This window comes from Poromitra crassiceps (assembly GCF_964638095.1).
Source record: "Poromitra crassiceps genome assembly, chromosome: 6".
Taxonomy (NCBI): domain Eukaryota; kingdom Metazoa; phylum Chordata; class Actinopteri; order Beryciformes; family Melamphaidae; genus Poromitra; species Poromitra crassiceps.
The window spans coordinates 14,613,611-14,629,282 of NC_139627.1; the positions used below are offsets into that span (position 1 = coordinate 14,613,611).

Sequence of the window (15,672 nt, forward strand, 5' to 3'; positions counted from 1 at the left end):
CAGGTGCTCCCCGCACCTCATCAGTACCAGGTGCTCCCCGCACCTTCACAGCTCCAGGTGCCACCTGCACCTCCTCTGCTCCAGGTGCCTCCTTCATTCCAGGTTCCGCTAGCGCCTTTTCCATTCCAGTGGGCCCCGGCAATTGATCCTATGCAGGTAGGCCCAGCACCCCTAGGTTGGCCAGCCCAAGTAAGGCAACTCCAACAACGTTATGACTACCAGGCTTACCAATATGGTAATTACCTTCCTCGGGTGGCCCCCCTGGCTCCAGTCCCAGTGCCCCCCGCACTGCCAGTTCCGGTGCCCCCCGCACTGCCAGTTCCGGTGCCCCCCGCACCGCCAGTCCCAGTGGGCCCCCTGGCTCCAGTCCCAGTGCCCCCCGCACTGCCAGTTCCGGTGCCCCCCGCACCGCCAGTCCCGGTGGCCCCCCTGGCTCCAGTCCCAGTGCCCCCCGCACTGCCAGATCCGGTGGCCCCCCTGGCTCCAGTCCCAGTGCCCCCCGCACCGTCAGTTCCGGTGCCCCCCGCACCGCCAGTTCCGGTGCCCCCCGCACCGCCAGTCCCAGTGGGCCCCCTGGCTCCAGTCCCAGTGCCCCCTGCACTGCCAGTACCGGTGCCCCCCGCACCGTCAGTTCCGGTGCCCCCCGCACCGCCAGTCCTGGTGCCCCCCGCACCGCCAGCCATGGTGGCCCCCCTGGCACCAGTCCCCCCTGCACCGGTGGCCCCCCCGGCTCTAGCCCCAGTGCCCCCTAGACCTCCTGCTCGGGTGGCCCCCGCACCGTCAGTTCCGGTGCCCCCCGCACCGCCAGTCCTGGTGCCCCCCGCACCGCCAGCCCTGGTGGCCCCCCTGGCACCAGTCCCGGTGCCCCCTGCACCGGTGGCCCCCCCGGCTCTAGCCCCAGTGCCCCCTAGACCTCCTGCTCGGGTGGCCCCCGCACCTCCATCCGCTCCCTTGGCAACCATCCCTCGGCGCCGACCTACCGTGGCACCATTCCACCACCAGCATCCAGGTCGGCCTCCGGAAGGGTGCTGCTACCTGTGTCAACAGCGTCTGGGCCATCGTCCAGGGTTGCTCCACCCTACTGACCTGCCCCCTGGACGCCCTCCGGACCCGTGGTGCCCTTCAGCCATCCTGCCTGACCTGGAGCCTGTGAACCCAAAACTTGTTTTTCATGGGGCGGCGGGACGCCCATCTCCCTTGGGTGATGTATGGCAGCCTCCTACAGCTAACCCTGGATTTTCTGGACCCTGACCTGAGTTTATTTATCAAATATAATGCTATATTTGAGGGGCGGCTGTACAAAATCCCCCCACCAGCTCAGCCTCACCTGATCAGTCACACCTGGGGCCCTGATTGGGCCACACCTGGGGTCAATAAAGGACGACTGATTGGGTGAGGCTCAGTAGGCTCCAGACAGCAGTGGAGGAGGCTGCGTTGTCCTTCCCTTGATGGTCACCAATGTGCAGATGCATCATTGCCAGTAAGTCTTCTTATAGTTAGTCATTTCCTTTGTATATTTGAATTAGATGTATTATTACTTTACAGTTGAAGTTTTCCCTTGTTTGTTTGAAACCTTTGTTAATACCTTTTTGTGTTTAGGTAAAATCATCTGTATCATCTGTTTACATCAACCTACACCTGTCGGATATTCCATCACACACCAAGGAATCTGTCTAAATAAAACCCTTGGCATATGTTCCTCTGGTCCTCCTCATTCTTACCGATGCCCCACTTGCTGAGGCTATACCTTTAACCAACACCTCAAGCAGTTTCTACAATAATCATCATGGGATTCAGAAATTCTGCAAAAGAAAATGCTGAATTATGCGAGTTTCCAGCCAACTCCATTACGTGCAGTGTTGGTGGTAACTCATTACAAAAGTAACATATTACATGTAATATATTACTTTTAGCAGTAACTCAGTAATATAACTTATTACTTATAGGATTTCAGTAATATTATTTTACTTTGTCATGTAACCATAGATTATACATGTAACTCAAGTTACAAATTGAGTTACATTTGATTAAATCAAAGAACAAAAAAGATACAATCATTTCCTAATCAAACTGCGTTTTTATGCAAATAACCACTATAGATGACAATAACAAAGGAAAAGAATAACATTTAGAATTTTGTATTGTTTACAGTGACTTCAAGGCGGTTGAAATTATTTTTCGGGATGGTTCCGGGGCAGCAATGTCATTCTGCTGCTGCTGTTGTTTTGGTAAAAGTAATGCAAAAGTAGTGTAATAAGTAACGAGTTACTCTACACAGAAAGTAATATTGTAAAGTTAACTTTATTTATTACTTTCAAATAAAAGTAACTAGTAATATGTAGTATATTACATTTTGAAAGTAACTTGCCCATCACTGATTACGTGCATAATGTAATGGAGTTGGTTGAAGAGGAGGTGGATGGAAAAAGTGGTCTGCTGTAGGCTATGCCTCTGCTGATCTGCTACACCCATGCATGCGTGCTCTTTTCTCGCTATGAAAAACATTGACACTATTAATTTAAAGTTTCTTGATTATACAGAGGTAGGCCTACATAAAATAGATTGCTAGGCGCCACTCTTCAATTCATATATACTGTATAATCCACGGAGAGGTTACTCAAGTGAATGAAATGTAAATTCTGGATGTCAGTCGCCTGTTATCCCCACTGGTTATCTCGATGTCTTCCTTCGTTAAAAGTGCATGTTTGGTTAAAGATTTGCTAAAGCCGTTTCCATGCACTTATCACATTTCTTTTTATCGATAGCTTTAAATGTTGTCCATCGCCCTCCATGGCATAGTGAAGTACTTTATGATGGCTTCTAGACGATATCAGGCCTCAAAAAGTTGTTTAGAGCCTCTTGGGATATAACTTTGACAGTGACGGCTGCCATTTATTCTAGTCAGCGTGCCCGGTCAGGGCTCGACATTAACGGATGCCCGGCAACCCAAAAAAAAAAGGGCAACCATTTCTTGGCCTTTGGTTGCCACAGTGGCAACCACGTTTTAACATGCAAAAAAATATGTACAGCAGCAAACAGCAAAATATACACCAAATAAATATGTTTTAATACTTGTTGTGAGTGACATATATGTGACATTTTATTGCTGTTACAATCGGAACGATGTTACTAATTACCAGTTGGAACCTACTGATGCATGCTGCATGTGCGTGTGTTTAACGAGTACTGACTCGGACAGGTGGCTGCTTGCACACAATCACAGCGGCTGCAGGACGCACCGTGAAGATGTCAAAGCAGATGAAGTCTGGCTCTGGCTGAGTCAAAGCCCCGACTAATAACGCTGTCGCTAACCTTGCGTCAGCATCGACATCACAAAGCTGCAAGATGATAATTCAATGAACAAGAACCGCGTCTGCCCGCACAGAAACAAAAGACGAGGAAATTGTCAAGTCATCGAGGGTGAAATACCCCTGCGTCTTTGAACGGGACGGAAAACTAACGCTATACTGCAAAGCATGTAGCCTACAACAAGCCTACAACATACACCTCGACCAGGACATCCTTCAAAAACTTTTTACCACCGCGTATATGTGCTGAGAAATGAGGAATGCTTTACATCCCTGCCTGTCGCATACGGAGTGAGAGAGAGAGGGAGCGCAGCGGGTACAGGGCGGCGGGCGGGCCAAGGCCGCTTCTGGGCCTTTTGGGGCCCTATGCAACATCTTAGAGTGGGGGCCCCAAACCACTGTCATCATAGTATCCCTGAATGAACATGAGGAGGCGTAGGCTACTTCATTATCAATAACGCTTTTAATTAATAAATTAAGCACAATATGAACAATAACTGTTAAAAAAAAATTGAAAATGAAAGTTCACAAATATTAGTTCAACAAATCCTTTCAGTGCAAATGCATTATAAAAACAAAAAATAAGTTTTGTTTAGAAAACGAAATTACACAAATGTATTATTATTATTATTATTATTATTATCATTATTATCATTATTACTACTACTACACCCGGTGCGCGCACTGAATAGGCCTATTATACTATATATAGACTATTATACTAACTTTTCTGTCACATCGTCATTATTAAGTCGGCTTATGACTGCATAGTATCTTAATTACTCAAAATATAAGGCGACTAAAAATGGCAACCATATTTTTATTCGGGCAACCAAAAGCTCTTGCCAGGTTGCCACTCCGGCGGCGACCACTTTGAAAAGTTAACGTCGAGCCCTGCCTGTGTTTGTCCGAGTGAGCACGGGTGGTGGGGCTTGTCACCGGAAGAAGCACCCACACACATTTGTATAAAATCTTTTTTGCAGTTCAAAGCATCTGTCCACAAATTTGAGCCACTATCTTGTGCTCACTGTTGCCACCTACACTACGAGGTGTACTGCATGTTGGGAGAATAAGATAATGAATAAGAAATTATGAATTAATTAGCCTATATGGTTTTAGATCAAAACAATCAGTGCATGTTAGAGCTTAGAGTAATGAAGAACACTCCTATTAACACTAGTAGTTGGTGACCAACCAACATCTGTTATAGAGCTCAACAGTCTCGTGACATTGTGACATCACCTTGTCTTCCAGAAGAGTATTTCTCATTCATTTTTCTCAATCACATTTAGAAAAATCCTTATCTAAAAAGTTTTAAGCCTGGAACCAAGCCAACTGGTCTTTGAGAGAATCGTGACCATAAAACATTGAATGGGAGAACACTCTGAGCGGCAGTGGGCGGGACCATTACAGGTATTAGCTCCATGGCTAACGCTATCGTTCATTAATGTGAACGAAACCAATCTCAGGGCGATGCATAGGACGAATCAGCGTGACGTCAGAGCCTCCCAGAAATGCGGAACTCCGCAGCAGTTAACTAGTATGAGTTGTGCCAAACAAAAGTTAATATCTCAAAAACTATACATCACATTGCTTGACATTCTGAGTGAGAGCAGAAGTAGCTCAAGAGTCTGATGTATAATATATGCATGTCGTATTAAAGTTGTGTGAACTGTCACAATTTTTATAAATGTAAACAGCACAGCCGGCGCCAGAGTGAGACACTCAAGGCTGGCTCCATAGGTTCCCCTTGCCGTTCCAGCGACACCGTTTGTTTACCAAAATGCTGATCGGCGTGACTCGTAGTGGTTCATAGTTTCAGTGGGATCATGTCTATGTTCCCCGGGTTCTATGTTCCCCGGGTTCTATATTCCCCGTTTTTCACTAACCCTAAACCTAACCTTCCCCAGACCCTAACCCAAAACTTAACCTCTCCCACCCCCCATGCCTAAACCTAACCTCCCCCAGACCCTAACCCAAAACCTAACCTCTCCCAGGGAACATAGAAAGGGTTCTATGTTCCCCGGTCCCACAAAAACAGGGAACATAGGACCCGGGGAACATAGGACCCGGGGAACATAGGGATGACCCCAGTTTCAGTCACTCAGTGGCGGTTTTAGCCCTTTACTCAGCAAGTTATGACTTACATTGGCAGTAGCCTAGCCAGAGGAAGAACAGCCACATAAAGAAATGAATGCAGGCCACCAATCACAGACGGCCCTACAGTGAGTTCCACCAATCGTCGATTTTACATTGTTGAATTGGGGGTATTGTAGTACTGTACTTCTCCATGACTTTGAATATATATATATTTTTAATAAACAATGATGATATTCTACAGCTTTGTTGTGTTTCTACAGTTAGATATACCATAATTTCACCACTAGGCCCGTGGGCTTTCTACATTGAGTGGTTGCGACATTATGGCTAATCAAAATATCAATGAGAATATGAATGAGAAACATTGACGCCATGGAACGTCATGTGACTATTGAACTCTATTGCCCTCATCAAAGTAGTCTAAATAACAACGCTCCAAATGGTGCTGAAGACAACGGACTTTGTTAAATCGAGATAATGATATAATAAGTGGTTATCATGATCAAACAGCAATAATTGTTGGAAGGCTGCAACCGGCTTCTGTACTACATGTGACTATGAAAGTTTTGAACTGTGGCAAAAATTTGGAAAATCAGACCTAGGTTGAAAATAACGTAATTATCCTAACAATTTGGCCTTAGGGATATCTTCAAAACCACTTTATGAATAGGCTATATAAGATATCCCCCACAATATTATTATTATTATCATTGTAGATCAAAGAATATTTTTATTTCATGGCTATGATTGAAAGTTGAATTTGTGTCTCAAGTCTGAATGAGGAGCTTAAGCAGAAGAAAGAATTCCCACAGACGATCCAGTTACTGGCAAACGTTTATTACTTATTAAAGTAATAAAGTTTGAAGTTCGATGTTCCAATCAAATTAGCAGATGATTGAGCGACAGAGCGTTTAAGCCAATGGGAGAACACTTGTGTGGCAGTGGGCGGGACCATTACAGGTATTAGCTCCATGGCTAACGCTATCGTAGGTAGACACATTCCTATGCATCCGCACACGATCCAGTTACTGGCTAACGTTATTACTTATTAAAGTAATAAAGTTTGCAAACTTGCAAACTTTGCAAAGTTTGCAAACTTTATTACTTTAATAAGTAATAACGTTAGCCAGTAACTGGATCGTGTGCGGGAATTCTTTCTTCTGCTTATGAACTCCATCCTCCGACGCACCTATCCATAAGTTTGTGAGGGTGTGGATCGGCTCTTCTTTCAAGTGAATGAGGAAGTTAAAAGTCTTACAACAGAGGCGTTGGCTCCCACAATTTGAAAATGCTTCCGCCTAGCTAGTATCATGTGGTCAGACCCACCATCGGCCGCAGCAAGCTTCCAGCAACGGGGGGGCGGGCGTTAACCACTTTTGAGAGTTGTGTTCCAGACGTATAGTAGATATCATCTGAGAGAATACCGCCTACCCATCTGTACTTCATAGACGAGAAAGTTGGTCAAAACTGAAATAAGGCGGGACATCCGCTAATTTCTCTAATCACCTGCATCGGTTTTGTTTACATTTGTCGTGATTGGTCGAATACCATCAAACTTCCTCCGGTCTGAGGCGAGGGAAAATAAGGTGTGGCACTTGCACACACAAATTTCCCCTCCTCCCACAATAACATTGATCTTATCTTCTCTTATCTTAGTACCTTACTTCAGTTGTATCCACATTTGACCTTCTAGTTTTTTTAATTATAATATAGAGCAAAAAGCAAGTTGAAATTGCTAGAATTTATTTGGAAGCCATGTACTGTATATTTAAAAAAAATCACACCAGGGAAGGAGATATGTAGGACCATTATTCACTCTGAATAGTTTTCTTTGGTGACCTACTGTACAACTACTAATTATGCACATTCACCAAATGATATTGCACCATATACTGAACAGTGATAAGCAAGTGAATATTAATAAGCAAAATAATCTATCAATAGAGATCACAGTGGCAAAACTATTTTTGTCTGTACTGTAGCTGCAACTGGGCTATGTTTCAAAATGCACCAAATGTTACACTAACTTCATAGTTTTGTCACCCCACAGTTCTTCTGAAGTGACGAAATGGATTTGAAAAAGCCTGAGGAGCGTCCATGGCGTAAATCCAGTGTGAGATGGAGGGGCAAGTTGGAGAAGCTTTTTAACACTGATGAAAGTGAAGTAAGCAGAGTTGGAAGCATCATGTATGTGGATGATCCAGAATTCCTCATAGCAGAGGGAAGTGGTGGAACTGAAGTCTTCTTGGGGCTGAAAACCACTGACGGCACTGAAGTCGCAGTTAAGAGAATGTCTAAAAGCCGCTATAGAATGCTGAAGAATGAGGAAGAAATTTTACGGAATCCAAAGATGATGATTGATGATACGTCCATTGTACGATACATTGACTTTGCAGAGGATAAGAAGTCTGGTTACCTTATTCTTCAGTTATGTGAATACACCCTGGATGAATATATCGATGACAAAGTTGAAATAACAGAGGAAATTAAGAAAGAACTTGTGCGTCAGGTTCTCCATAGTTTGAGTGTACTTCATGGTCATAACATTCTCCATCGGGATCTCAAACCCAAGAATGTCTTGATAGGTAAGACAAGTAAGAAATGAGGAAACATGGAATTACATTCTAAAATGTAAAAAGTATCCATCAAATTTTAAATCTATTTTAATGAATAGAACACTGTTTACTGACTTGGTCTATACACACTTTTGTCCTCCAGATCTTAATAGGAGGGCAAGATTAGCTGATTTTGGCATAAGCCGACGAATACCTGAAGGAACAACAACTTGGCACACAAGCAGTGCAGGGACGAGATGCTGGATGGCCAAAGAGACAATGACAAAAGCTGCTGAGAAGATACCACACAGGAAGAACACTGATATACAGGTTAGGCTTTTTTTTCAGTTAGACAGCCATTTATTTAATGACTGAGTGAAAAAATATTCTGTAATTACTCAATTGTTATGTCAATTGTTAAGGTGGCAGGAATGTTGATCTATTACATCCTCTCTGGAGGACACCATCCATTTGGTGATGATTATAAATGTGAGGTCAACATTCACGAAGGGAACTCCAGTCTGGAACACGTTGAAGACGAGCTTGGAAAGGATCTCATTGAGGACATGATCAATGGAGAACCAGAGAAGAGACCTACAGTAGAGGAATGTTTGGCTCATCCCTTCTTCTGGTCCAAAGACAAGTGAGGCATGATCTTCTCCATCACACACACTCATCATTTCTCAATGTCAAGGATCCTTCCTCCGCATAACTTGTCCTTCCTAGTCATGTTCTACCTCTGTAGGCAAGAGTCCTTCCTCACATTGAAAGAGCAAACATTTGGAACAGGCTAGCAAGTGTGCGATTGCATCATGAACCTCCATCCCCCCGCTGTCCTCTATCTCTCTCCTGTAGTCCTGCATGCAGGGCGGACGTATCTCTGCAACCGTAACTCATAGAGACTTGCGGATGGTGGCGTTGGATTGAAAAAATACATGTATTTTTTCAAACCCCCCCCCCCCCCCACCCCCCACCAATAACATCTAGGGATAAGCATTGCAAATCATCATCAGACGTTTCTTGGTAAATGTTATGTATGTGTATCTGTCCCTATCCAAATAAATGATAAAACTAAAAAAATCCCACGACAGATTTCTGATTTCATGGAAGTTTCCGGCTTATTAATAAACAATTTGGCATTAAAACCTTTGCTGGCACCGCTGGCACACTACAGTGATAACATATTCCCTAATGACAGAAGATAGCTACTTGCATTTAAATGTGTATTGCGCAGTTGGCGATGTTTTGCTGATTGTCATTTTTAAAAGACCAAGCTGGCAGCAATCATTTCATCTGTGCGCATATAATTGTGGGCACTTCACATGTGCTGAGTGTACACATGGACATCCTCGAAATTTCTCGCTTCTGAGGACGCAGTCCTTTGTAGGATTCAGACATTGGAACAGAACTCCTGCAGGCTCTGATGACGTAACATCCTTGAAATTCAGCCAAATGAGGATCCTTCCTTGACTTTGAGAAATGGTGATTGATTCTGACCAAAATCCTGTCAATTGCTTCACTATCCTGCTTGCTAGCATAGCTGCTCAATGCATTTCTGTATTAATGCTACTCAAAACATGTCTTCTCAAATGATGAAATGATTGATTGTTCACCCTGTAATGAAAAATGAAAATGAAAATCATACCTAAAGGTCCTTGCACCCATTGCCATTTTTTCCGTGCGATTAATTTGCACATCAATAATATTTTTCAAGCCTATTCTATTATCAGTCAATCGTGGGGGTCAGCCCAATGTTCCCAGGGCCAAATGTTCCCAGGGTCCAATGTTCCCAGGGCCCAATGTTCCCATGGCCCAATATTCCCAGGGCCCAATGTTCCCAGGGCCAAATGTTCCCAGGGCCAAATGTTCCCACGGCCCAATGTTCCCATGGCCCAATATTCCCAGGGCCCAATGTTCCCAGGGCCAAATGTTCCCACGGCCCAATGTTCCCAGGGCCCAATGTTCCCAGGGTCAATGTTCCCCGGAGGTTGTAGCCGTCCTAGAAACAACTAGGTTAGGAAACAACCTCCTCAGGTATGAATCTTAAAAATAAGTAAAAGCTGTATTCGGAACAGCCCTACGGTAAATAAAGTTCTAAAGTAAACAACATTGTCTTAATATTCATGGTACTATTCAAGATACTGATTCAAGATACATGATACATACCTGACTAAGCCATCTCTACCACTCGGCTGAGGTGTTATGCAAAAAAAAGCTTTTTTATCCCCCCTGGGACCCTGGGAACATTGGTACGCTCCCCAACCGTGCATACCATTTTAACTTAAGTTTTTTTTTTACTTAAGTATACTTTTTTAATCATATAGCCTAAAATACAACTCTGTTCCAGGAAAGTACGATACTTGAGAAAGATTGGTAATCAGCCAGAGGTGGAGAAACATGCAAAACGTGACCAGACACTAATCTGTGCACTGGACCCACATGGATTATTCAGTCAGTGGAAAGACCAGGTAAGTGTGATAACTGTTGCTGCTGCACTTCCCTGCACTTCCATGGGAACAACTTTAACAGTCATTTTGTTGGTTTTCCAGTTCCCTCTAGAGTTGGTTGAGAAGATGGAACGCAAGTTGGGGAAGAAATTTGAATACGCTGACAACATAGTGGCATTACTGCGCTTCATACGCAACTTCCTTGAGCACCAGTAAGTCGGACTGAGGTTAAAATGGTACAGGACCTTAAATGTCACAGGACAGCCATCCTTATTAATTAGTAAATTCTGAAATGATACTTTCCCCTCTTGCCATTATTTTTGACATAATCTGAGACATTTCAATCGAGTTTAAAGTGGGACTTACCCCCCCAGATTTCTTGCAAAACGGTATTCTACTTGATTTGAAAACTCTGCAGGCAAGATGGCCGCCTATACTGCCTTCTTTAGCTGGCAGAATTCCTCCACCATAAACTAAGATATCTTGGCCAATAAGTATGTAACATACAAAATAAAACAACCCGTAATATATTCATTTGATGTAGAATGCAGAGGACATGTAACTATTTAGTTAAACTTGCATTCCAGGAATATTGCTCTAAAGATAACGATAATGGCCTGAGACTGTTTCGTCCTGAAACCCACTCGCTTTGCGCTAGAACACAATTTGTTTTTTTTGGCGTAACCTATGTGGGATTCGAAATAACGCATCTGAGATAGATATCATAGAAAACGTTATGAATATAGCCACATTATAAACAACAAACTAACGCTGGTGATCCGTATGGAAACAGTGTTACTCGAAATGGTTGAAAGTTCTATCAATTTGGTCATTCAGTGGCGTTTTACTGCCCTGTAACATAACTAACTAGCGGCTAACATTAGCCACAGTAGGCATTACCCAATGGAAGCATTGCTCTTAAAGGGCTCGCGCCGCGTGAACTACAGTAATAATCAATGGGGGGGGGGGGGGGGGGGGGGGGGATTCACATGAGTGGGGTGCGTGCTAAACCCACCGTGACGTCACGATGTACCAAATATCCCATTCATTTGATGGCACAAAAAAAGCATTGTTCAACCCATAGAGGGAACTTATGCTGCTGAAAATTATACAAATGGTACAATGGTAACAGTTTGGTCTCAAATGTGGAAATTTTGACCAGAATTCTTCACACACCACCCCCAAAGTCATATATATTGGTTAAAAGCTGAAAACAAGTGTTTTGGGGGTAAGTTACACTTTAAGAACAGTGCACAGCACAGTGGTTGAACCAATGATATTGAATGCTGTCCTCAGAAGGCATTCCAATGACTATAAGTCACATCTGCCACAGCTATACCCTGAAATTCAGGAATTCAGATAGCCATGCAACTTTTACACAAAGACATACAGTAAAGTGTTGCATGTCTCAGACTTTTTCACAAGACAGTTCAGAAAGAGCAGTATTTCACTGCACCTGCTGTTATGGCTGCTGCTATTTGCAAGAGCCTCCTCCACCCCAGGCTCCACCTGTGGTTCTGCTCTGTTTGTATGCTTATATTTCTAAGTTAATTTCCATGAGCAAGTAGGTGATTTCTAGGGGGATGTCACCAGTGCCACCCCCCTTGTTAGCAAAAATGACCAAAATGCATCGCCCTTGTTAACCTGCCAAAATTAATGCCACTGACTGCACGGCGCTCAGCTGTTAGTTACATAATTTGAGGTAAAGTTTATACCATGTTTTGAAAAATAGACATGAAAATGCTTGCGACACTTCTGAAACACGCTGCGGGCGGCACACCTGGTGGAATCAAGCCGCACAGAGCAGATCGAGCCGGGCAGGAAGTCATACAAGAATGGCATAAACTAGAGCATCATGTCAATTTTCAAATGAAAACAACTGTAAACACAATTAAAACAGACACAGAAAAACATTTAACTACATTACTTCTTCTACCATGGCTACTTTGTGGCGGGGGGTGTTAAAAAGTAACAAATCACCCACTGACCACGGGAGATTATTTGCAATGCTCCCTGCATCTTATTCATCATGCTATGAATAGAGCAGTGTGTACCAGATAAGATGGTGTATCTAGACACACTGGTGTGCCTTGAGGCAAATTGGGGACAGATAAATTACAGCACAAACTTGAGTCAGAACAGAGACAAGACACAAGGTAACCATCACATCCACAAAGTAGACCACTGTCAGGGATTAGTGAATTGAATGTTAAAGGTCCCAACTTGTGTAAAACAAGATTTCCTTACTTCTTTGATTATAAAAGACTTGGGTGTGCTATATAAACATCATGGAAGTCTCAAAACACAAGGTCCTCAGATAAAGTAACAGCAGCCATGTAAGGAAAAAGTGCCTCCAAATGAGACATTTTGACTTCTATTTCATTTGCTCACTAATACCCCCCCGCGCGCACACACGCGTGTGTACGTGTGTGCCGCCACAACATGCATGTTGAAGACCAAACCTTGTGCTCTGTCACAACATGCATGTTGAAGACCAAACCTTGTGCTCTGTCACAACATGCATGTTGAAGACCAAACCTTGTGCTCTGTCACAACATGCATGTTGAAGACCAAACCTTGTGCTCTGTCACAACATGCATGTTGAAGACCAAACCTTGTGCTCTGTCACATTGCTGTGTAGAACATGTTGAAGACCAAACCTTGTGCTCTGTCACATAGCTGTGTAGAACATGTTGAAGACCAAACCTTGTGCTCTGTCACAACATGCATGTTGAAGACCAAACCTTGTGCTCTGTCACAACATGCATGTTGAAGACCAAACCTTGTGCTCTGTCACATTGCTGTGTAGAATGGGCTGGCATAGTTAATGAGGAGAGACAGAGCACATAGAGAAGTCCCACAGAGGCTTTGAGTGTTTTTTTGCAACAGAATTCATAACCTTGTTTTAAAAACGCATGAGACCTGTTTTACACTGTAAAAAAATAGCACGATATGGGACCTTTCATTATTTGGGAATAATAATTTATTTCTCTGTTTGCAGTGCTAAGGATGCAGCCAAAATTGATCTGATGGTGAAATTTCCTGATCTCTTTATATGTGTTTACACGTTTGCCAAAAACCAAAAACCATCCTGGCATTCAAGAGACAGCCTGACAAAAATGTTCAACAAAGAAGACATCACCACTGGTGTGACACATAACCCTGCATCAAATGCTAAGGAAAAACCAGAAACCAGTGAGAGGTGTATGGAAGAATTAGAGAAGCGTTCTATCACTGATCAAAGTGAAGTAACCAGAGTTGGAGGTGTGCTCCAGGACTCCCACACCACCACTGAAGAAAGCCCAGCAGAACCTGCATGCAAGAAGCGTAAGTCAGAAATGGGCCCAGTAGGCAACCAGAATGCTCCAGAGGAAATGTTGACACAAGCCACAGCTGATGTCCTTCAAACAAGCCCAAATACATCAATCACTGACCCGATCCCGGCATCCGTGTTACTCTTTCACAACTACTCAGTTAGGGCTGGTGGTACCGACACTGAGCTCGATGTGGTGCTGGTTCCAAACATTCACGTCCAAGACGTGATCCGCAATAGGAAGGAAAAAAATATAAATGCGGACCCTATATACCGGTATATACATACCGGTATATACAACGACGAAACGCCGGGCGACGAAACAGAGAGCATACCCACAACAAACTGTCCACTACATCTAAAGCAGAAGTACACACTGTCCACACACTGTTCTCTTGAAGATGGCTCAATACTAATAAAACCACGTGAGGCATGTTTCACCAGTGAATCCTACGATGACCAGTGTCCCACATTTCAAGTGCTTTTAAATCCAGAGATGAGATTTATTACACTGCATCTAAAACACAGTGAGGATTCCCAGTGTGTATGGCAAGGCCACATTGATTTTGAAAGCAATTTGGTTGTCACTTCAGTCGACATGCTGTCCATCATAGGGAAGAAATTCAGTCTCATGGTATCAGAGAATGTGCTCGACAAGCTGGTTGAAGAGCTTTATCAGAAAGGTATGGGTGAGCAACTGTTAGACATGCCAAGTAAACCATTGAAGGCAGCTAAGGTCATCGACATAGTAATGACAAAGGGGGAGGATGATAGTTCATGGATGCTATACAGATTCTTCTGTCTAGACCCCATCTTATATGAGTTCCTTTTTTCCGTTGACGGAGTACACTGAGAAGAGCTGGTTGCAGCGCACAATATGCAAAGAAGCAGTCTGAAAGTAACTTTAGCTCAGTGCGGTAGCTAGCTTGATAGCTGACAGCTAACATTAGCTAACAACACACACTGATTTAGCCCAACACTCACCAGAAATATTAAGTGTCTAGCCAATCTGCTCCCACAATTGAGCCTTTCTGTCTCAGTTGTGTAAGACTTGAGGAAAAAAAGGCTAATGTATGTTAATGTAGTAGTTGGAGAGATTGTCCTGGAACTGGAAGGTTACCCCCCCCCCCCCCCCTCCTCCCCCCCAGACACACACCCCAGCAGCAAATATATCCCATCTGGCAAAGTGTCCTTCAACAAGGCACTGAACCTGGACACTGCTTGCTGTATCTGTAAATGTGTGTTTTTGAGTCCATAAACACAAACATGAGGTGTAGAGAATAGATTAATTTGTCTGTAATTATTAATTTGTATGTGACTAATTGTATTTGTCATAAAGATTTTTAAAAATCGCAAGGATCATTATAACTCCGTGGATCCATATTATTATATCATTGTGAATATGTCAATATCAACATAAAGTAGTCAGATTTCCTGTTACATCTTTTCATATATAGATGTATCTTTTTCTATTATCTTTAATCTGTATGTTATTATGCTGCCAATGACATTCCATGACATGTCCCCTTTCAGATTTCACCCCCAGTTGCAACTGATTTAACAGGCTGCTTTAGTCTGCATTGGCAATGTAGTAAATATCAGTACTAGTTGGTGGAGGAACACACTTTGAGCTAGAGATTTCAGAAGATATGTGAAAGTATTGAATCTTGTGACACTGTATTTTTTTAACAGATTTCTTTATACTTTTTAAGATCTTTAATAGTTATTGATTTTTTGAACGAGCAAAGAGTGCGTTATATATTTTCTACTGGAAATGTACTTTTGCTGACTGTGCTGTTATAATGTTCATTATGTGATTATCTGAATGAGATTGACCAGGTGTTCATTGCAGATTTGATCACCATCACCACTTTATGGGCCTATGTATTTTGTATGCTATAAATAAATCCCTCTTTGCAAATGAATATGATCTGGTATATTGTATTCTT

At 43.2% G+C, this 15,672-nt stretch overlaps 1 protein-coding gene across 1 annotated transcript; it reads left to right on the forward strand.

The window, feature by feature from the left end:
- Positions 1-7,476: 7,476 nt before the first annotated feature.
- LOC310777728 (serine/threonine-protein kinase/endoribonuclease IRE1-like) lies at positions 7,477-15,279 on the forward strand (the record flags this gene model as incomplete). The annotated part of the gene is made up of 8 exons (XM_083638099.1): positions 7,477-7,993; positions 8,127-8,293; positions 8,386-8,606; positions 10,311-10,431; positions 10,513-10,622; positions 13,412-14,148; positions 14,317-14,406; positions 15,257-15,279. 8 exons carry the CDS (start codon positions 7,477-7,479, stop codon positions 15,277-15,279), a joined length of 1,986 nt encoding a protein of 661 aa, XP_083494225.1.
- Positions 15,280-15,672: the final 393 nt, after the last annotated feature.